We start from the raw sequence: 24,191 nt of genomic DNA on the forward strand, positions 1-24,191 counted from the left end.
TGCGTTGGGGATACATTTAGTTTGGATTTAGTAGGATATATTTATTTGGTTGTCAGCTTCTCCAAAGAATAGTTGTTACTGCTTAAATTCCAATTTGTCCATTGTGCAGCTCATCAAGCATTACACCCAGGATACATTATCACTACATAAACACATCCTAATTCCCCTAACACTGAAAATATGTGTGGGTAGTGGAGGTGAAACAAGATTCAAAATGTACAATAGCAAAAGGCGAGTTGTAGAAAATTATTTCAGGCATCAGAAGACAAAACTAAAACAGAAAGAATCACTTCTAATTGATGTAATTTCTCTCATAACAGTAATATATTCAATAATGGAGTGTATATAATTTTTATAATTGTAAATGCAGCAAACTTTTTTTTAATGAAAATCACGTAAAATAGAATTTTTCAGAATTTTTGTTTGTAGGGCACAAACCTGTAGCAATACCACAAACAATGAGTGTGTATGTGAGTGTATAGTGTTGTATGTTTACCTGGCCCTTCTATCAATAATAAATACACTCAACCAAATTTGAGGAAAGACTGAATTCTCTTTCCATTATATGTACAGAAAATGATACTAGAAAATCATTGTCATATGAAATGCTATCAAAGAGTATGCCAACAAAAGTATAAGAAAAACAATATTATAGAGGTATACCAGGCAGTTAATGGAAAAAATACTGTTTTCCTAGACTTCGTGATATTTGTAGTATTAGTCAACCTTTTAAAATTGGTAATTTGTATGATTTATTTTTTCATTCACTTTTTAAAAAATTTACTTATTTATTTTTGGCTGCATTGGGTCTTCGTTGCTACGTGCGGGCTTTCTCTAGGTGCGGTGAGCGGGGGCTACTCTTCGTTACGGTGTGCAGGCTTCTCATTGCTGTGGCTTCTCTTGTTGCGGAGCATGGGCTCTAGGCGTGTGGGCTTCAGTAGTTGCGGCTTCATTCACTTTTATATCTAATTTTTATTGTTAATTTTAAATCTTTCTCTTTAAAGAGGAATTGCAAAAATCTTCACATACCTTAAAACCTGGATCTGTCTTGGAGTGCCAACCATGTGTCAGATACACACTCATTCTTAGAGATACAGTGATGAATAAAACCAGTGCTTTCCCTCAAGGAGCAAGTTTGAGGGGGTAAACAGAGGAGCAAAGCAGGTAGGACAAGGAAAATCTTTCTATGGGTATAAATAGGATGGGCCCCAACTTAGTCTAGAAGGTTCCAGGAAGGCTCCCTAGAGGAGATAACTTTCTTCCCCTCTGCCTCCTGTGACCACCATGACTTCCACAAAAGGTCTGCAATTCAATACTTATTTGATGTGTGAGAAAAGCTGAGGTTCATCACGCTGTAACTGAACTCCCACTCCCAATGCATAAGCACTGTACTCCTCAAAAGTATGAGAAAAGACAAAGTGCTGACTCCGAAGCATTTCAACAAAGATGCAAGTGTAGTTTAGAAATGTTAAGCTTTTTGTTCTAAAAAGTCCACCAGAGGGATAAGCTTCTGTATATATGTTGGAGCACAGTATTTACTATGTGGCAGGTGGCCCAGGAATACTAAGACAGCTGTCAACATCAAGGAAAGCACCAGCCCATGAAAAGCAAGCAGATGGATCGGGGCACTTCACTAGCTGCCTCCTAGAAGAATAGCTGTGCGTGGCCAAATGAGGCAATGTCACGCTGCCCAGGGCAGCAAAAAGCTATTACTGGGTATAAGCACTCAGTTAGGAGATGGGGCGGGGGAACGTCCTCCCCTTTCCTTTGTATAGCCCAGGTTTTCATTAAGAACCACAACAGCAAATAAGAAAGGGGGGGAAATGATGTTAGCATTTCTCATTCTGTTACATTCTGATTATCATGGTTTGTAACACGGGAAAATGCCTCAGTCTTGCTGCTTCAATGAGAGCAGATGGTGAAATTTTAAGTAATTGGTTATTCAGACTTCTATGGGATGCATGAAGTTCTATTGTATTGTTTGTCTGGTTTTTATTTCCAGAACATGTGGAGATTGACATCTTTCAAACACACATCTTTTAATGCTTAAATTAAATGTGTTAGTCTGACCTAAATTACATTTACTCTTTTCTTCCCTTGAAATTGATGATGATACTTATGAAGAGAAATGAATGCTTTAAAAAATTATAACATTAACAATCAAATATTTTCTTCTAAAACAGTGGAAAATTTGCTAATACCAAACCATTGTATTCTAAAGGGTATATACATAGAAGAAGGATTTCTTTGGCAAACATAGATTATAAAATCTATTCCAAAATAGTTATTCATACCAATTCAGTTTGATATGTCTTTTGTTTGAGTCAAAAGCTATCTATAATATAAAGTCATATGTAGACTATTAACTTTTAGTAATGCAGCTTCATACACATGACACAGATAATGGCTCAGAATAATAATTTACTATTATATGCAAAACTCAGTTCCGATATTCTGTTTTCCCAAAATAATTGATGAGTACAGAAGTTATGCACTATATTGTACATATCTGATATACAATTTTAAATGGATTTATTTTGAAAAGAACAATTGTTTATAAATTTCTGGACTGTACTATTTTAGTGTTTATTGTAAATTTTGTTTATTAGGGCTCATGAAACAAAGCTTCAGAGGAAAAAGATAATTGGTTTGTGAATTAGCTTTCTTGTTTTTTTTATTTTGAAGTTGGAGAACAGACATATCCCAGAATCCTGAGTTCTCTTACTACGGACACGTTCCCAGTTTGATTTGCTGCAAATGGTTTAAAAGCAAGGCATAGAGGCAGCTGTTATCGTGAGCAAATGTTTTGATTAGAGAGAGAAAGCAGCTGGAAATGATACATGCTGTCACGTAAGATAAGCCACAGTTTTCAAATGGGGACTTTACCTAATCTGAAATTGAGATTAGCATTATTTCCTTTACATGAATTTTCTTTGTATAGAATGAGCTAGAAGTCTATTCACTTTGTTTATAATCTGGAGTGATGAAGTACTGATACTTACCTATGGAAATCTTACATAGTCCATTATGAAATAATAATATTAACAAACTTTCATGAAATTTCATTTAAAAATATTGCTAAATGTAGTTAAAAAATCCATATGAAGCTTATAAAATCAAGTGTTATTGTAGAGGATACAATTTTGATTTTTTAGAAATGCAGTAAGTACATTCTCAATGCCTCCACTTTCATTTTGAAAAATTTGTAAAAATTTATCAAACTGTAACTTAATTGGTTTTGCAAATAATGAACAAAAGCAGCCTACATCAAATATTTCCATCAGTCTGTGTTAGCAACTGAATTCCTTCCTCACCTCTTCCAATCAACTTTTCATTGGTAAATAGTAAAAGGAGTTACCTATGAAAAAAAGGTAAAACAGAAGACAAGAAGTTACAATAGGAATACTTTGACTCCAGTATCGAAGTAAAAAGGTAATTCTTGTAACTGATTTCATATTAATAACCATTCTTAAGTTTCATTCATTTCTACATTCTATCTTCTACTTTACTTTTCTTTCTTTCAACTCCCCAAATAAGTACTTCTGAGTAATCAGTTTCCATCATAAGTCATTTGGTTTATTTCTCCTACAGGTGAATATATTGACATATGACTTTGAATTATCAAGTCTGGAAGACAATCAAATGAACAAATTGTTTTCATCAATTTCACAGTTGGTCTTAGATGACCAGAAACTCCAGAAATGATGATTCCATTTCTATCTGGTTCAACAGGAACTCCACTTCAAATGATCAATCATGTATATCATCAAATGAAATAGCTGACCACACCACAATATAGAACTTTATAAACCATATGCAGTCTGAGGGGAATGGAAATTAACTTATTCATTTTAAATTCTGCCACTTTCATTCTAGTTTTTCCTACCACTTAAAGACATTCTGTAGGTATATGTAGTCTCTGCAGCTTAAATAAAACACAATCTAGCTTAGAAATAAAAAGCATCTTTTAATAAAATTTAAAAAGTAGCTACTGGAAAACTCTTCCTTAGTAGGTAAGGAAGGTAGAGAAATTTTTAAAAATTATGTATTTACTGAAAAGTTTATTAATCAGTCTACATTTCAGAAAAACAAAACAAAACAAAAAATAAGAAAATGGAAAATTCTGAAATAAAGATCTATATAGAGTCTAAATCAAAATCATTGACCTAGTAGTCATTCTTCTAGTGTTAGCTGCCTCAAACTCGATTAGGAAAGTTGGTGGGAGGAATATCTATTAAAAAAAAAACAAAAACCAAAAAACAGTATCCCATCTACAAAGTTATTTTATGGCCTTCTACCTGTTCAATAAACATTCTACCTGTTCCAGGCTCTGCGTTTGACGATGGGAATACACAATGTGATCCACCCTCAAGACACTGTCTCAAAAAAGGAGAACAGAACTAAGTGACAGTTACAAACTACAGGACAGCGTGATAAATTTTAAAAGTGAGAAATACATACATGGGAAAAGGGGAGAAGAAAGTGTCTAACTGTATCACTTGGGCAGGCTGTACTTGAGGTCAGGGATAGATTTCACAAATCAGGCTCCAGAAACATGGATCAGAAAGTCCTGCAACCACACCAGTTAAAACACCTGTTGAAACATTTATATTAGAAATGTCGCACTTGTCAGAAAGCAGTATCAAAGCCCAACAGGAGTGCATACAATACTGGGCCAACAATAGACATATAATTAGTATCTGCTATCTGATTTGGTGAGGAGACATTACAGTCAGTGGGTGCTACTACATTGTGAATCATCAAATACTATGTGTAACATAAGGATAGTCAAGGGCTTTGGTATGTTAATATGAAACTATCTTTAAGTGAACTACTTGCTTCATTCTTTAAAATAATTGCATAATTAAAAAGTAGACGACAATAATAAAGTATGAGAAATATGCAAGTAGAGAAACTGCTGCACTGATCCTAACTCGACTTACATAATCTGAGTTTATGTCTGCCAACTACTGACTGAGACAGGTTAGACCAGTAAATCAGGATGGAGAAGTCTTACTACTAACCAAATATCTAATTTAGGACCAAAATCAAGTGTATACAAGAACCAAACAGCTTGACATTTGTTTGGCATTCTTGTATAAATTGCCTTTTTCACAGCTATTACACTGAATTCACTCTAACTTGTCAGGTTGATATTATTTCTGTTGGGAAATCCAGGAAGTCACCTGGTCCATGTTTATGATTAGTGGTTAAAGTGCTTTTTTTCCTCTAAAAATTGGCAGTAGTGCTGTATTGTCTAATAGTATATCTACAAATTTCAAGAGATCTGTAACTCATATAATAAATATATTCACATTTCCCATACTGTTTGCAGTTGTCAACATATTCAGGCCGTTGATTTTTATGTTATACAATTTTAGACTTTCTTTTTTGAAAATAAATGACTCAAATCTACTGTATTCTATTCTGGTTCTTCTTATGTAAAATGTCACTTACTCTATATTACTATTTTGTATAAAATTATTTTTACCTAAAGATAATTTTTATTTTGAAATTATTTCATACTTATTGAAAAACTACAAGAATAGTACAAAGACCCTTTTTTATTCCCTGAATCATTTGAAAGTATGATTTCAAAATGATGTCCTATCACCCCTAAATACTTTGATGTATTGATATAACTTACAAATATGACCATTCTGTTAAAATCCTAAATAGCCACAACACAACCCTCAAAATCAAGAAATTAATGTTACTATATTCTACCATCTTATCCTCTGGCCCCATTCACATTTTGCTAATTGTCTCATTTATGTTCATCACAGCAAAGTGATCCAATCCAGAATCACATATTACATTTAGTTGTCAAGTATCTTTAGTCTCCTTCATTCTGTAGAAGTGCCAGTCTTTCCTTGACTTTCATGACTGTGACACTTTTGAATGTTACAGGGACAGTCCTCCATTTGGGTATGTGGTGTTTCCCTGTGCTTAGAGTCAGGCTATGCATTTTTCATACAAATACCACAAAAGTAATGTTATGCTCTTCTCATGGCTGGTGTACATGATTTCAATTTGTCCCACTACAGATGATGTTTACTTGGATCACTCGATGAAATCCATTTTAATTTATTGGCTTTTTAACATACCTCTTAAATTTTGAAAATAGATGCTCTAGGAATTACAATACACATCCTTAATTTACACTGTCTACTAGAATTATTACTCTATCACTCCATGTAAGATGTAGAAGTTTTGAAGCTGTTTAGGTCCTTTATAAGCCACCCACATCAGTTATATTGCAGTGTCATATATCATTTGTATTACATCTACATACATTATAAAACCCATAAGAATATGCTACACTTTTTGCTTTAAACATTTGCTTTAAACATAAGGACATTAAAGAAAAAAGTCTTTTACATTTACCCAAATATTTACCATTTAATTGGTTTTCATTGTTTCCTGAAAATAATTTTCCCTTTAGTATCATCTCCCTTCAGCCTGAAGAACATTTCTTATAGTAGTGCAGATATAATGGTGAAATTTTTTCTTAGTTTTCTATCTTAGAATTCTGGTTCAACATTTTTTTTTTCTCTCAATACTTTAAAGATATTGTACTACTGTTTTCTGGCACAGATTGTTCCTGATAAGAAATCCACAGTAGTTTGTAACACTGTTACTTTGTATATAATGTTGATTTCTACCCCCACACCCGGATGTTTCTGAGATTTTCTTTAGTTTTCAACAATTTGCTATTTTTTTAAAGGAATTTTTTCTTTCTTTTTTTAAAATTAATTAATTTATTTTTGGCTGTGTTGGGTCTTCGTTGCTGTGCGCGGGCTTTCTCTAGTTGCGGAGAGCAGGGGCTACTCTTCGTTGCGGTGTGTGGGCTTCTCATTGCAGTGGCTTCTCATTGCAGTGGCTTCTCTTGTTGTGGAGCATGGGTTCCAGGCACGTGGGCTTCAGTAGTTGTGGCACACGGGCTCAGCAGTTGTGGCTTGCGGGCTCTAGAGCGCAGGCTCAGTAGTTGTGGTGCACAGGCTTAGTTGCTCCGTGGCACGTGGGATTTTCCCGGACCAGGGATCAAACCCATGTCCCCTGCATTGGCAGGCGGACTCTTAACCACTGCGCCACCAGGGAAGTCCCGACAATTTGCTATCATACACCTAGTTTTTTGTTTGTTTTGTATTAACCCTATTTGGGGTTTGCTAAGCTTTTTGAATCTATAAATTATATATTTCATTCAATTTAGGAATTTTTCACCCATTATTTCTTCAAAAATATATTCTGTCCCATTCTCTCTTTCCTCTCCCTGTGGGACTCTATTACATATATTTTAAAAATTTTGATATTATCCCACAGGATCCTGAAGCACTGACGATTTTTTTTCAATATTTCTTGCTCTCTCTTTTTCAGATGGAACACTTTCTATTCATCTGTATCTTCGAGTTCACTGCTTATTTTCTCTGTCATTTTCATTCTATAAAATGAATGATTTCTATGATTTTTTTAATGTCAGATGTGTTTTTCAGTTCTAGAATTTCATTTACTTTCTTTTTATATTTTCTATTTTTCTGCTGAAATTCCTATCTTTTCATTTGTTATAAGCAAGTTTTCCTTTGCCTCATTGAGATATTATAGCTGCCTTAAAGTCCTTATCTGATCATTCCATTTGAGTCTTCACAGTATTGACCTCCATTATCTTTTCCCTTGAGAATGGGTCACAGTTTTCTGGTTTTTCACATAACAAGTAATTTTGTACTTAGGAATAAACCTCACTAAGGAGGTGAAAGACTTATACACTGAGAACTATAAAACATTAATAAAGGAAATTGAAGATGATTGAAAGAAATGGAAAGATATCCCATGCTCTTGGATTGAAGAATTAATATTGTAAAAATGGCCATACTACCCAAAGCAATCTACAGATTTAATGTGATCCCTACCAAATTACCCATGACCTTTTCCACAGTACTAGAACAAATAATCCTAAAATTCATATGGAACCATAAAAGACTCAGAATTGCCAAAGTAATCCTGAAGAAAAAGAACAAAGCAGGAGGCATAACCATCCCAGGCTTCAGACAATACTACAAAGCTACAGTAATCAAGAGGGAGGGGCAAGACGGTGGAAGAGTAAGACGCGGAGATCACCTTCCTTCCCACAGATACAGTAGAAATACATCTACACGTGGAACTGCTCCTACAGAACACCCACTGAACGCTGGCAAAAGACGTCAGACCTCACAAAAGGCAAGAAACTTCCCACGTACTTGGGTAGGGCAAAAGAAAAAAGAAATAACAGAGACAAAAGAATAGGGACGGGACCTGCACCAGTGGGAGGGAGCTGTGAAGGAGGAAAGGTTTCCACACACTAGGAAGCCCCTTCGTGGGCAGAGACTGCAGGTGGCAGAGGGGGGAGGCTTCAGAGCCACGGAGGAGAGCGCAGCCACAGGGGTGCAGAGGGCAAAGCGGAGAGATTCCCACATGGAGTATCGGTGCTGGGTAGCACTCACCAGCCCAAGAGGCTTGTCTGCTCAGCCACTGGGGCGGGTGGGGACTGGGAGCTGAGGCTCGGGCTTCGGTGCTAGCCAGGAGGGAGTCCGGGAAAAAGTCTGCAGCTGCCGAAGAGGCAAGAGACTTTTTCTTGCCTCTTTGTTTCGCGGCGCGCAAGGAGAGGGGATTCAGAGCGCCGCCTAAACGAACTCCAGAGACGGGCGCGAGCCGCGGTTATCAGCGCGGACCCCAGAGACGGGCAGGAGACGCTAAGGCTGCTGCTGCTGCCACCAAGAAGCCTGTGTGCGAGCACAGGTCACTCTCCACACCGCCCCTCCCGGGAGCCTGTGCAGCTCACCACTGCCAGGGTCCCGTGATCCAGGGACAACTTCCCCGGGAGAACGCACGGCGCACCTCAGGCTGGTGCAACGTCACGCAGGCCTCTGCCGCTGCAGGCTCGTCCCGCATCCGTGCCCCTCCCTCCCCCCGTCCTGAGTGAGCCAGAGCCCCCGAAGCAGCTGCTCCTTTAACCCCGTTCTGTCTGGGTGGGGAACAGACGCCCTCAGGCGACCTACATGCAGAGGCGGGTCCAAATCCAAAGCTGAACCCCGGGAGCTGTACGAACAAAAAAGAGAAAGGGAAATCTCTCCCAGCAGCCTCAGGAGCAGCGGATTAAAGCTCCACAAACAACTTGATGTGCCTGCATCTGTTGAATACCTGAATAGACAACGAATCATCCCAAATTCAAGAGGTGGACTTTGGGGGCAGGATATATTAATTTTTCCCCTTTTCCTTTTTTTGTGAGTGTATATGTGTATGCTTCTGGGTGAGATTTTGTCTGTATAGCTTTGCTTTCACCATTAGTCCTAGGGTTAGGTCCGTCCGTGTTTTGTTTTTTTTTTTTTTTACTTAAAAATTTTTCTTCCTAATAAATGTTCTCTTAATAATTTTTTCCTTATTTTCTATTTTTAGATATTAAAAAAAATTTTAATAAGTTTTTCATATTTTTTATTTTAAAAAATTAAAAAATTTTTTTCTTAATAAATTTTATTCTTAATTTTTTCTTATTTTTTACTATAAAAAATTATTTAAATCTATTTTTAAAAATTAAACTTTTTTTTTCTGAATACATTTATTCTTAATAATTTTTTTTCTTATTTTTTATTATAATAGCTTTATTTTATTTTATTTTATCCTCTTTCTTTCTTTCTTTCTTTCTATTTTTTTCTCCCTTTTATTCTGAGCCGTGGGGATGAAAGGCTCTTGGTGCCCCAGCCAGGAATCAGGGCTGTGCCTCTGAGGTGGGAGAGCCAACTTCAGGACACTGGTCCACAAGAGACCTCCCAGCTCCACGTAATACCACACGGCAAAAACCTCTCAGAGATCTCCAACTCAACATCAAAACCCAGATTCACTCAACGACCAGCAAGCTACCGTGCTGGACACCCTATGCCAAACAACTAGCAAGACAGGAACACAGCCCCATCCATCAGCAGAGAGGCTGCCTAAAATCATAATAAGCCACAGACACCGCAAAACACACCACCAGACGTGGACGTGCCCACCAGAAAGACAAGATCCAACCTCATCCACCAGAACACAGGCACTAGTCCCCTCCACCAGGAAGCCTACACAACCCACTGAACCAACCTTAGCCACTGGGGGCAGACACCAAAAACAACGGGAACTACGAACCTGCAGCCTGTGAAAAGGAGACCCCAAACACAGTAAGATAAGCAAAATGAGAAGACAAAAAACCACACAGCAGGTGAAGGAGCAGGGTCAAAACACACCAGACCTAACAAATGAAGAGGAAATAGGCAGTCTACCTGAAAAAGAATTCAGAATAATGATAGTAAAGATGATCCAAAATCTTGGAAATAGAATAGACAAAATGCAAGAAACATTTAACAAGGATGTAGAAGAACTAAAGAGGAACCAAGCAACGATGAAAAACACAATAAATGAAATTAAAAATACTCTAGACGGGATCAATAGCAGAATAACTGAGGCAGAAGAACAGATAAGTGACCTGGAAGACAGAATGGTGGAATTCACTGCTGTGGAACAGAATAAAGAAAAAAGAATGAAAAGAACTGAGGACAGTCTCAGAGACCTCTGGGACAACATTAAACGCACCAACATTCGAATTATAGGGGTCCCAGAAGAAGAAGAGAAAAAGAAAGGGACTGAGAAAATATTTGAAGAGATTATAGTTGAAAACTTCCCTAATATGGGAAAGGAAATAGTTAATCAAGTCCTGGAAGCACAGAGAGTCCCATACAGGATAAATCCCAGGAGAAACGTGCCAAGACACATATTAATCAAACTATCAAAAATTAAATATAAAGAAAACATATTAAAAGCAGCAAGGGAAAAACAACAAATAACACACAAGGGAATCCCCATAAGGTTAACAGCTGATCTTTCAGCAGAAACTCTGCAAGCCAGAAGAGAATGGCAGGATATACTTAAAGTGATGAAGGAGAAAAACCTACAACCAAGATTAATCTACCCAGCAAGGATCTCATTCAGATTTGATGGAGAAATTAAAACCTTTACAGACAAGCAAAAGCTGAGAGAGTTCAGCACCACCAAACCAGCTTTACAACAAATGCTAAAGGAACTTCTCTAGGCAAGAAACACAAGAGAAGGGAAACACCTACAATAACAAACACAAAATATTTAAGAAAATGGGAATAGGAACATACATATCGATAATTACCTTAAATGTAAATGGATTAAATGCTCCCACCAAAAGACACAGACTGGCTGAATGGATACAAAAGCAAGACCCATATATATGCTGTCTACAAGAGACCCACTTCAGACCTAGAGACACATATAGACTGAAAGTGAGGGGATGGAAAAAGATATTCCATGCAAATGGAAATCAAAAGAAAGCTGGAGTAGCAATTCTCATATCAGACAAAATAGACTTTAAAATAAAGACTATTACAAGAGACAAAGAAGGACACTATATAATGATCAAGGGATCGATCCAAGAGGAAGGTATAACAATTGTAAATATTTATGCACCCAACATAGGAGCACCTCAATACATAAGGCAAATACTAACAGCCATAAAAGGGGAAATCGACAGCAACACAATCATAGTAGGGGACTTTAACACCCCACTTTCACCAATGGACAGATCATCCAAAATGAAAATAAATAAGGAAACACAAGCTTTAAATGATACATTAAACAAGATGGACTTAATTGATATTTATAGGACATTCCACCCAAAAACAACAGAATACACATTTTTCTCAAGTGCTCATGGAACATTCTCCAGGATAGATCATATCTTGGGTCACAAATCAAGCCTTGGTAAATTTAAGAAAATTGAAATCGTATCAAGTATCTTTTCCGACCACAACGCTAGGAGACTAGATATCAATTACAGGAAAAGATCTGTAAAAAATACAAACACATGGAGGCTACACAATACACTACTTAATAACGAAGTGATCACTGAAGAAATCAAAAAATACCTAGAAACAAATGACAATGGAGACACGACGACCCAAAACCTATGGGATGCAGCAAAATCAGTGCTAAGAGGGAAGTTTATAGCAATACAAGCCTACCTCAAGAAACAGGAAACATCTCGAATAAACAACCTAACCTTGCACCTAAAGCAATTAGAGAAAGAAGAGCAAAAGAACCCCAAAGCTAGCAGAAGGAAAGAAATCATAAAGATCAGATCAGAAATAAATGAAAAAGAAATGAAGGAAACAATAGCAAAAATCAATGAAACTAAAAGCTGGTTCTTCGAGAAGATAAACAAAATTGATAAACCATTAGCCAGACTCATCAAGAGAAAAAGGGAGAAGACTCAAATCAATAGAATTAGAAATGAAAAAGGAGAAGTAACCACTGACACTGCAGAAATACAAACGATCATGAGAGATTGCTACAAGCAACTCTATGCCAATAAAATGGACAACCTGGAAGAAATGGACAGATTCTTAGAAATGCACAACCTACTGAGACTGAACCAGGAAGAAATAGAAAATATGAACAGACCAATCACAAGCACTGAAATTGAAACTGTGATTAAAAATCTTCCAACAAACAAAAGCCCAGGACCAGATGGCTTCACAGGTGAATTCTATCAAACATTTAGAGAAGAGCTAACACCTATCCTTCTCAAACTCTTCCAAAATATTGCAGAGGGAGGGACACTCCCAAACTCATTCTACGAGGCCACCATCACCCTGATACCAAAACCAGACAAAGATGTCACAAAGAAAGAAAACTACAGGCCAATATCACTGATGAACATAGATGCAAAAATCCTCAACAAAATACTAGCAAACAGAATCCAAAAGCACATTAAAAGGATTATACACAATGATCAAGTGGGGTTTATTCCAGGAATGCAAGGATTCTTCAATATATGCAAATCAATCAACGTAATACATCACATTAACAAATTGAAGGAGAAAAACCATATGATCATCTCAATAGATGCAGAGAAAGCTTTCGACAAAATTCAACACCCATTTATGATAAAAGCCCTGCAGAAAGTAGGCATAGAGGGAACTTTCCTCAACATAATAAAGGCCATATATGACAAACCCACAGCCAACATTGTCCTCAATGGTGAAAAACTGAAACCATTTCCACTAAGATCAGGAACAAGACAAGGTTGCCCACTCTCACCACTATTATTCAACATAGTTTTGGAAGTGTTAGCCACAGCAATCAGAGAAGACAAAGAAATAAAAGGAATCCAAATCGGAAAAGAAGAAGTAAAGCTGTCATTGTTTGCAGATGACATGATACTATACATAGAGAATCCTAAAAATGCCACCAGAAAACTACTAGAGCTAATCAATGAATTTGGTAAAGTAGCAGGATACAAAATTAATGCACAGAAATCTCTTGCATTCCTATATACTAATGATGAAAAATCTGAAAGTGAAATTAAGAAAACACTCCCGTTTACCATTGCAACAAAAAGAATAAAATATCTAGGAATAAACCTACCTAAGGAGACAAAAGACCTGTATGCAGAAAATTATAGGACACTGATGAAAGAAATTAAAGATGATACACATAGATGGAGAGATATACCATGTTCTTGGATTGGAAGAATCAACATTGTGAAAATGACTCTACTACCCAAAGCAATCTACAGATTCAATGCAATCCCTATCAAACTACCACTGGCATTTTTCACAGAACTAGAACAAAAAATTTCACAATTTGTATGGAGACACAAAAGACCCCGAATAGCCAAAGCCATCTTGAGAACGAAAAATGGAGCTGGAGGAATCAGGCTCCCTGACTTCAGACTATATTACAAAGCTACAGTAAGCAAGACAGTTTGGTACTGTCACAAAAACAGAAATATAGACCAATGGAACAGGATAGAAAGCCCAGAGATAAACCAACGCACATATGGTCACCTTATCTTTGATAAAGGAGGCAAGCATATACAGTGGAGAAAAGACAGCCTCTTCAATAAGTGGTGCTGGGAAAATTGAACAGGTACATGTAAAAGTATGAAATTAGAACACTCCCTGACACCATACACAAAAATAAACTCAAAATGGATTAAAGACCTAAGTGTAAAGCCAGACACTATCAAACTCTTAGAGGAAAACATAGGCAGAACACTCTATGACATAAATCACAGCAAGATCCTTTTTGACCCACCTCCTAGAGAAATGGAAATAAAAACACAAATAAACAAATGGGACCTAATGAAACTTAAAAGCTTTTGCACAGCAAAGGAAACCATAAACAAGACCAAAAGACAACCCTCAGAATGGGAGAAAATATTTGCAAATGAAGCAACTGACAAAGGATTAATCTCCAAGATTTACAAGCAGCTCAATAACAAAAAAACAAACAACCCAATCCAAAAATGGGCAGAAGACCTAAATAGACATTTCTCCAAAGAAGATATACAGGAGGAGGAGAGAAGATGGCGGAAGAGTAAGACGTGGAGATCACCTTCCTTCCCACAGATACAGTAGAAATACATCTACACGTGGAACTGCTCCTACAGAACACCCACTGAGCGCTGACAGAAAACGTCCGACCTCTAAACAGGCAAGAAACTCCCCCCGTACTTGGGTAGGGCAAAAGAAAAAAGAAATAACAGAGACAAAAGAATAGGGATGGCACCTGCACCAGTGGGAGGGAGCTGTGAAGGAGGAAAGATTTCCACGCACTAGGAAGCCCCTTCGCGGGCAGAGACTGCGGGTGGCAGAGGGGGGAAGCTTCGGAGCCACGGAGGAGAGCGCAGCCACAGGGGTGCGGAGGGCAAAGCGGAGAGATTCCTGCACAGAGGCTCGGCAACGAGCAGCACTCACCAGCCCGAGAGGCTTGTCTGCTCCCCCGCCCGGGCGGGCGGGGCTGGGAACTGAGGTTTGGGCTTCGGTTGGATCGCAGGGAGAGGACTGGGGTTGGCGGAGTAAACACAGCCTGAAGGGGTTAGTGCACCACAGCTAGCCGGGAGGGAGTCCGGGAAAAAGTCTGCAGCTGCCGAAGAGGCAAGAGACTTTTTCTTCCCTCTTTGTTTCCTGGTGCGCGAGGAGAGGGGATTCAGAGCGCCGCCTAAACGAACTCCAGAGACGGGCACGAGCCGCGGCTAACAGCGCAGATCCCACAGCAACAGTGGCGCAGAGGGAAAAACGGAGAGACTCCCGCAGAGAGGCTCGGCGCCGAGCAGCGCTCACCAGCCCGAGAGGCTTGTCTGCTCCCCCGCCGGGGCGGGCGGGGCTGGGAGCTGAGGCTCAGCTTCGGTCGGATCGCAGGGAGAGGACTGGGGCTGGCAGCGTGAACACAGCCTGAAGGGGTTAGCGCACCACAGCTGGCTGGTAGGGAGTCCGGGAAAAAGTCTGCAGCTGCCGAAGAGGCAAGAGACTTTTTCTTGCCTCTTTGTTTCACGGCGCGCAGGGAGAGGGGATTCAGAGCGCCGCCTAAACAAGCTCCACAGACGGGCGCGAGCCGCAGCGATCAGCGCGGGCCCCAGAGACGGGCGTGAGACGCTGGGGCTGCTGCTGCCGCCTCCAAAAAGCCTGTGTGTGAGCACAGGTCACTCTCCACACCGCCCCTCCCGGGAGCCTGTGCAGCCCGCCACCTCCAGGCTCCCGTGATCCGGGGACAAGTTCCCCGGGAGAACACACGGCGCACCTCAGGCTGCGGCAACGTCACACCGGCCTCTGACGCCGCAGGCTCGCCCCGCCTCCTCTGTACCCCTCCCTCCCCGCGGCCTGGGTGAGCCAGAGCCCCCGAAGCAGCTGCTCCTTTAACCCCGTCCTGTCTGGGCGGGGAACAGACGCCCTCAGGTGACCTACACGCAGAGGCGGGTCCAAATCCAAAGCTGATCCCCAGGAGCTGTGCGAACAGAGCAGAGAAGGGAAAATCTCTCCCAGCAGCCTCAGAAGCAGCGGATTAAAACTCCACAAACAACTTGATGTGCCTGCATCTGTTGAATACCTGAATAGACAACGAATCATCCCAAATTCAGGAGGTGGACTTTCGGAGCAGGATATATTAATTTTTCCCCTTTTCCTTTTTTTTGTGAGTGTATATGTATATGCTTCTGGGTGAGATTTTGTCTGTATAGCTCTGCTTTATAACAGCTTTATTTTACTTCACTATATTATAGCCTCTTTCTTTCTTTCTTTCTTTCTATTTTTTCTCCCTTTTACTCTGAGCGGTGTGGACGAAAGGCTCTTGGGTGCTCCAGCCAGGCATCAGGGCCGTGCCTCTGAGGTGGGGGAGCCAACTTCAGGACACTGGTCCACAAGAGACCTCCCAGCTCCACGTAATACCAAACGGCGAAAATCTCTCAGAGATCTCCATCTCAACATCAAGACCCAGCTTCACTCAACGACCAGCAAGCTACAGTGCTGGACACCCTATGCCAAACAACTAGCAAGACAGGAACACAGCCCCATCCATTAGCAGAGAGGCTGCCTAAAATCATAATAAGGCCACAGACACCCCAAAATACACCACCAGACGTGGACGTGCCCACCAGAAAGACAAGATCCAGACTCATCCACCAGAACTCAGGCACTAGTTCCCTCCACCAGGAAGCCTACACAACCCACTGAACCAACCTTAGCCACTGGGGGCAGACACCAAAAACAACGGGAACTACGAACCTGCAGCCTGTGAAAAGGAGACCCCAAACACAGTAAGATAAGCAAAATGAGACGACAGAAAAACACACAGCAGATGAAGGAGCAGGGTCAAAACACTCCAGATTTAACAAATGAAGAGGAAATAGGTAGTCTACCTGAAAAAGAATTCAAAATAATGATAGTAAGGATGATCCAAAATCTTGGAAATAGAATAGACAAAATGCAAGAAACATTTAACAAGGACGTAGAAGAACTAAAGAGGAACCAAGCAATGATGAAAAACACAATAAATGAAATTAAAAATACTCTAGATGGGATCAATAGCAGAATAACTGAGGCAGAAGAAAGGATAAGTGACCTGGAAGATAAAATGGTGGAAATAACTACTGCAGAGCAGGATAAAGAAAAAAGAATGAAAAGAACTGAGGACAGTCTCAGAGACCTCTGGGACAACATTAAATGCACCAACATTCGAATTATAGGGGTCCCAGAAGAAGAAGAGAAAAAGAAAGGGACTGAGAAAATATTTGAAGAGATTATAGTTGAAAACTTCCCTAATATGGGAAAGGAAATAGTTAATCAAGTCCTGGAAGCACAGAGAGTCCCATACAGGATAAACCCAAGGAGAAACACGCCAAGACACATATTAATCAAACTGTCAAAAATTAAATATAAGGAAAACATATTAAAGGCAGCAAGGGAAAAACAGCAAATAACACACAAGGGAATCCCCATAAGGTTAACATCTGATCTTTCAGCAGAAACTCTGCAAGCCAGAAGGGAGTGGCAGGATATACTTAAAGTGATGAAGGAGAAAAACCTACAACCAAGATTACTCTACCCAGCAAGGATCTCATTCAGATGCGATGGAGAAATTAAAACCTTTACAGACAAGCAAAAGCTGAGAGAGTTCAGCACCACCAAACCAGCTTTACAACAAATGCTAAGGGAACTTCTCTAGGCAAGAAACACAAGAGAAGGAAAACACCTACAATAACAAACCCAAAACATTTAAGAAAATGGGAATAGGAACATACATATCGATAATTACCTTGAATGTAAATGGATTAAATGCTCCCACCAAAAGACACAGACTGGCTGAATGGATACAAAAACAAGACCCATATATATGCTGTCTACAAGAGACCCACTTCAGACCTAGAGACACATATAGACTGAAAGTGAGGGGATGGAAAAAGATATTCCATACAAATGCAAATCAAAAGAAAGCTGGAGTAGCAATTCTCATATCAGACAAAATAGACTTTAAAATAAAGACTATTACAAGAGACAAAGAAGGATACTATATAATGATCAAGGGATCGATCCAAGAGGAAGGTATAACAATTGTAAATATTTATGCACCCAACATAGGAGCACCTCAATACATAAGGCAAATACTAACAGCCATAAAAGGGGAAATCGACAGCAACACAATCATAGTAGGGGACTTTAACACCCCACTTTCACCAATGGACAGATCATCCAAAATGAAAATAAATAAGGAAACACAAGCTTTAAATGATACATTAAACAAGATGGACTTAATTGATATTTATAGGACATTCCACCCAAAAACAACAGAATACACATTTTTCTCAAGTAGGATAGATCATATCTTGGGTCACAAATCAAGCCTTGGTAAATTTAAGAAAATTGAAATCGTATCAAGTATCTTTTCCAACCACAAAGCTAGGAGACTAGATATCAATTACAGGAAAAGACCTGTAAAAAATACAAACACACGGAGGCTACACAATACACTGCTTAATAACGAAGTGATCACTGAAGAAATCAAAGGGGAAATCAAAAAATACCTAGAAACAAATGACAATGGAGATACGACGACCCAAAACCTATGGGACGCAGCAAAAGCAGTGCTAAGAGGGAAGTTTATAGCAATACAAGCCTACCTCAAGAAACAGGAAACATCTCGAATAAACAACCTAACCTTGCACCTAAAGCAATTAGAGAAAGAAGAACAAAAAAACCCCAAAGCCAGCAGAAGGAAAGAAATTATAAAGATCAGGTCAGAAATAAATGAAAAAGAAATGAAGGAAACAATAGCAAAAATCAATGAAACTAAAAGCTGGTTCTTTGAGAAGATAAACAAAATTGATAAACCATTAGCCAGACTCATCAAGAGAAAAAGGGAGAAGACTCAAGTCAATAGAATTAGAAATGAAAAAGGAGAAGTAACCACTGACACTGCAGAAATACAAACGATCATGAGAGATTGCTACAAGCAACTCTATGCCAATAAAATGGACAACCTGGAAGAAATGGACAGATTCTTAGAAATGCACAACCTACTGAGACTGAACCAGGAAGAAATAGAAAATATGAAAGACCAATCACAAGCACTGAAATTGAAACTGTGATTAAAAACCTTCCAACAAACAAGAGCCCAGGACCAGATGGCTTCACAGGTGAATTCTATCAAACATTTAGAGAAGAGCTAACACCTATCCTTCTCAAACTCTTCCAAAATATTGCAGAGGGAGGGACACTCCCAAACTCATTCTACGAGGCCACCATCACCCTGATACCAAAACCAGACAAAGATGTCACAAAGAAAGAAAACTACAGGCCAATATCACTGATGAACATAGATGCAAAAATCCTCAACAAAATACTAGCAAACAGAATCCAACAGCACATTAAAAGGATCATACACCATGATCAAGTGGGGTTTATCCCAGGAATGCAAGGATTCTTCAATATACGCAAATCAATCAATGTGATACACCATATTAACAAATTGAAGGAGAAAAACCATATGATCATCTCAATAGATGCAGAGAAAGCTTTCGACAAAATTCAACACCCATTTATGATAAAAGCCCTGCAGAAAGTAGGCATAGAGGGAACTTTCCTCAACATAATAAAGGCCATATATGACAAACCCACAGCCAACATTGTCCTCAATGGTGAAAAACTGAAACCATTTCCACTAAGATCAGGAACAAGACAAGGTTGCCCACTCTCACCACTATTATTCAACATAGTTTTGGAAGTGTTAGCCACAGCAATCAGAGAAGACAAAGAAATAAAAGGAATCCAAATCGGAAAAGAAGAAGTAAAGCTGTCACTATTTGCAGATGACATGATACTATACATAGAGAATCCTAAAGATGCTACCAGAAAACTCCTAGAGCTAATCAATGAATTTGGTAAAGTAGCAGGATACAAAATTAATGCACAGAAATCTCTTGCATTTCTATACACTAATGATGAAAAATCTGAAAGTGAAATTAAGAAAACACTCCCGTTTACCATTGCAACAAAAAGAATAAAATATCTAGGAATAAACCTACCTAAGGAGACAAAAGACCTGTATGCAGAAAATTATAAGACGCTGATGAAAGAAATTAAAGATGATACAAATAGATGGAGAGATATACCATGTTCCTGGATTGGAAGAATCAACATTGTGAAAATGACTCTACTACCCAAAGCAATCTACAGATTCAATGCAATCCCTATCAAACTACCACTGGCATTTTTCACAGAACTAGAACAAAAAATTTCACAATTTGTATAGAAACACAAAAGACCCCGAATAGCCAAAGCAATCTTGAGAACGAAAAATGGAGCTGGGGGAATCAGTCTCCCTGACTTCAGACTATATTACAAAGCTACAGTAATCAAGACAGTTTGGTACTGGCACAAAAAACAGAAATATAGATCAATGGAACAGGATAGAAAGCCCAGAGATAAATGCACGCACATATGGTCACCTTATCTTTGATAAAGGAGGCAAGAATATACAGTGGAGAAAAGACAGCCTCTTCAATAAGTGGTGCTGGGAAAATTGGACAGATACATGTAAAAGTATGAAATTAGAACACTCCCTGACACCATGCACAAAAATAAACTCAAAATGGATTAAAGACCTAAATGTAAGGCCAGACACTATCAAACTCTTAGAGGAAAACATAGGCAGAACACTCTATGACATACATCACAGCAAGATTCTTTTTGACCCAGCTCCCAGAGAAATGGAAATAAGAACACAAATAAACAAATGGGACCTAATGAAACTTAAAAGCTTTTGCACAGCAAAGGAAACCATAAACAAGACCAAAAGACAACCCTCAGAATGGGAGAAAATATTTGCAAATGAAGCAACTGACAAAGGATTAATCTCCAAGATTTACAAGCAGCTCATGCAGCTCAATAACAGAAAAACGAACAACCCAATCCAAAAATGGGCAGAAGACCTAAATAGACATTTCTCCAAAGAAGATATACAGATTGCCAACAGACACATGAAAGAATGCTCAACATCATTAATCATTAGAGAAATGCAAATCAAAACTACAATGAGATATCATCTCACACCGGTCAGAATGGCCATCATCAAAAAATCTAGAAACAATAAATGCTGGAGAGGGTGTGGAGGAAAGGGAACACACTTGCACTGTTGGTGGGAATGTAAATTGATACAGCCACTATGGAGAACAGTATGGAGGTTCCTTAAAAAACTACAAATAGAACTACCATACGACCCAGCAATCCCACTACTGGGCATATACCCTGAGAAAACCACAATTCAAAAAGAGTCATGTACCAAAATGTTCATTGCAGCTCTATTTACAATAGCCAGGACATGGAAGCAACCTAAGTGTCCATCATCGGATGAATGGATAAAGAAGATGTGGCACATATATACAATGGAATATTACTCAGCCATAAAAAGAAATGAAATGGAGGTATTTGTAATGAGGTGGATGGAGTTAGAGTCTGTCATACAGAGTGAAGTAAGTCAGAAAGAGAAAAACAAATACAGTATGCTAACACATATATATGGAATCTAAGGAAAAAAAAAAGAAAAAGTCATGAAGAACCTAGTGGCAAGATGGGAATAAAGACACAGACCTACTAGAGAATGGAGTTGAGGATATGGAGAGGGGGAGGGGTGAGATGTGACAAAGTGAGAGACTGTCATGGACATATATACACTACCAAATGTAAAATAGATAGCTAGTGGGAAGCAGCCACATAGCACAGGGAGATCAGCTCGGTGCTTTGTGACTGCCTAGGGGGGTGGGATGGGGAGGGTGGGAGGGAGGGAGATGCGGGAGGGAGGAGATATGGGAACGTGTGTATATGTGTAGCTGATTCACTTTGTTATAAAGCAGAAACTAACACACCATTGTAAAGCAATTATACTTCAATAAAGATGTTTAAAAAAATTAAAAAAAAAAAGCTACAGTAATCAAAACAGCATGGTATTAGCACAAAAACAGACATACAGATCAATGGAAGACAATAGAGAGCCAAGAAATAAACCCACACACCTATGATCAATTAATTTTCAACAAAGGAGGCAAGAATATACAATGGGAAAAAGACAAACTCTTCAGCAAGTGGTGTTGGGGAAGTTGGACAGTCACATGTAAATCAATGAAGTTAGAACATGCCCTCTCACCACACACAAAAATAAACTCAAAATAGCTTAAAGACTTAAACATAAGATATGACACCATAAAACTCCTAGAAGAGAACATAGGCAAAACATTCTCTGACATAAATTGTACCAATGTTTTCTTAGTTCAGTCTTCCCAGGCAATAGAAATAAAAATGAAAATAAACAAATGGACCCTAATCAAACTTACAAGCTTTTGCACAGCAAAGGAAACCATAAACAAAACTAAAAGATAGCCTACAGAATGGGAGAAAATATTGCAAATGATGCGACTGACAAGGGATTAATCTAAAAAATTTACAAACAGCTCGTGTGGTTCAATATCAGAAAAACAAAAACAATCCAATCAAAAAATGGGCATAGGGGCTTCCCTGGTGGGTCAGTGGTTAAGAATCCGCCTGCCAATGCAGGGGACATGGGTTTGAGCCCTGGTCCGGGAAGATCCCACATGCCACAACTAAGCCCGTGCGCCACAACTACTGAGCCTGCGTTCTAGAGCCCGCGAGCCACACCTACTGAAGCCTGCACGCCTAGAGCCCGAGCTCCACAACAAGAGAGGCCACCACAATGAGAAGCCCATGCACCGCAACAGAGAGTAGCCCCGCTCGCGGCAACTAGAGAAAGCCACGTGCAGCAACAAAGACCCCAATGCAGCCCAAAATAAATAAATAAATAAATTTATTAAAAAAAAAAAAATGGGCATAAGACCTAAAGAGACATTTCTCCAAAGAAGAAATACAGATGGCCAATAGGCACATGAAAAGATGCTCAACATCACTAATTATTAGAGAAACGCAAATCAAAACTACAATGAGGTACCACGTCACACGTGTCAGAGTGGCTGTCATTAAAAAATCTACAAATAACAAATGCTGGAGAGGGTGTGGAGAAAAGGGAACCTTCGTACACTGTTGGTGGGAATGTAAGTTGGCTCAGCCACTGTGGAAAACAGTATGGAGGTTCCTCAGAAAACTAAAAAATTATCATATGTTCCAGCAATCCTACTCCTGGGCATATATCCAGACAAAACTATATAACTCAAAAATATACATGCACCCCTATGTTTACAGCAGCACTATTCACAATAGCCAAGACATGGAAACAACCTAAATGTTCATTGACAGATGAATGGATAAAGAAGAGGTGGTACATATATACAATGGAATACTACTCAGCCATAAAAAAGAATGAAATAATGCCATTTGCAGCAACATGGATGCAACTAGAGATTATCATACTAAGTGAAGTAAGTCAGAATGAGAGAGACAAATACCATATGATATCACTTATATGTAGAATCTAAAATGACACAAATGAACATATTTATAAAACAGAAACAGTCAGGGACATAGAGAATAGACTGGTGGTTGCCAAGGGGGAGGGAAGTGGGAGAGGGTTGGATTGGGAGTTGTGGATTAGCAGATGCGATCCGGTATATATAGGATGGATAAACAACAAGGTCCTACTGTATAGCACGAGGAACTATATTCAATATCCTGTAGTAAACCATAATGGAAAAGAATATGAACAAGAACGCATATATATATATATATATATATATGTATATATATATATATATATATATATATATACATATATATATATATATATATACACACACAACTGAGTCACTTTGCCATACAGCAGTAATTAACACAACATTGTAATTGTAATTCAACTATACCCAGACCAGGGATCGAACCTGTGTCCCCTGCATTGGCAGGCAGATTCTTAACCACTGCACCACCAGGGAAATCCCTCTTATTTAAATTCTATGGAGATTATTGATAATTTTTCTTTAGCAGGCCTTCATTCTGGTTAGATTCAGGCCAAAAGTTCCAACCAGCCTTGTGGGAGTCATATTTCAATGTTATTTCTGTTTTCAAAAACCTCCAGAGTTTTATTCATATCTAGGCCATGTGTGAGCCACCCAGTAGCTAATCTTGGATTTGGGTCATAGTTTACTTCTCAAAGTCTGTGTATGCTGTTTGGACTCAGACCCACACTGAGGGCAAGACTGAGATTTCATAAGCAACTTTATGGGGTTACTTTGCTGATCTCTTCCCTCTCCCAATCTCCTCTGTACTTTAGTTCCTGGGGCTCCCCCCACTTTTTTTTTTTTTTTTTTTAACCTCCCAGCTAGAAAGCTGAGGCTTTATGTGCCCTGCTCTACCATACACTTCCTATGA

General features: G+C 39.0%; 1 protein-coding gene across 2 annotated transcripts in view; it reads right to left on the reverse strand.

The window, feature by feature from the left end:
• Positions 1 to 3,214: 3,214 nt before the first annotated feature.
• The window catches only part of ARL6 (ARL6 interacting reticulophagy regulator 1), an 81,112-nt gene continuing 60,135 nt past the window's right edge, over positions 3,215 to 24,191 (reverse strand). Inside the window, exons 8-9 of one of the 2 annotated variants that reach the window (XM_068545594.1) lie at positions 4,462 to 4,594; positions 3,215 to 3,358 (exon numbers count right to left, since the gene is read on the reverse strand). In XM_068545594.1, the coding sequence (XP_068401695.1) occupies positions 4,521 to 4,594 (74 nt within the window). In that variant the 3' untranslated portion in view covers positions 3,215 to 3,358; positions 4,462 to 4,520. The remainder of the gene's footprint in view (positions 3,359 to 4,461; positions 4,595 to 24,191) is intronic. The other variant, XM_068545591.1, reaches the window with a different exon arrangement.

The sequence above is a fragment of the Eschrichtius robustus genome, chromosome 6 (assembly GCF_028021215.1).
Source record: "Eschrichtius robustus isolate mEscRob2 chromosome 6, mEscRob2.pri, whole genome shotgun sequence".
Taxonomy (NCBI): Eukaryota; Metazoa; Chordata; class Mammalia; order Artiodactyla; family Eschrichtiidae; genus Eschrichtius; species Eschrichtius robustus.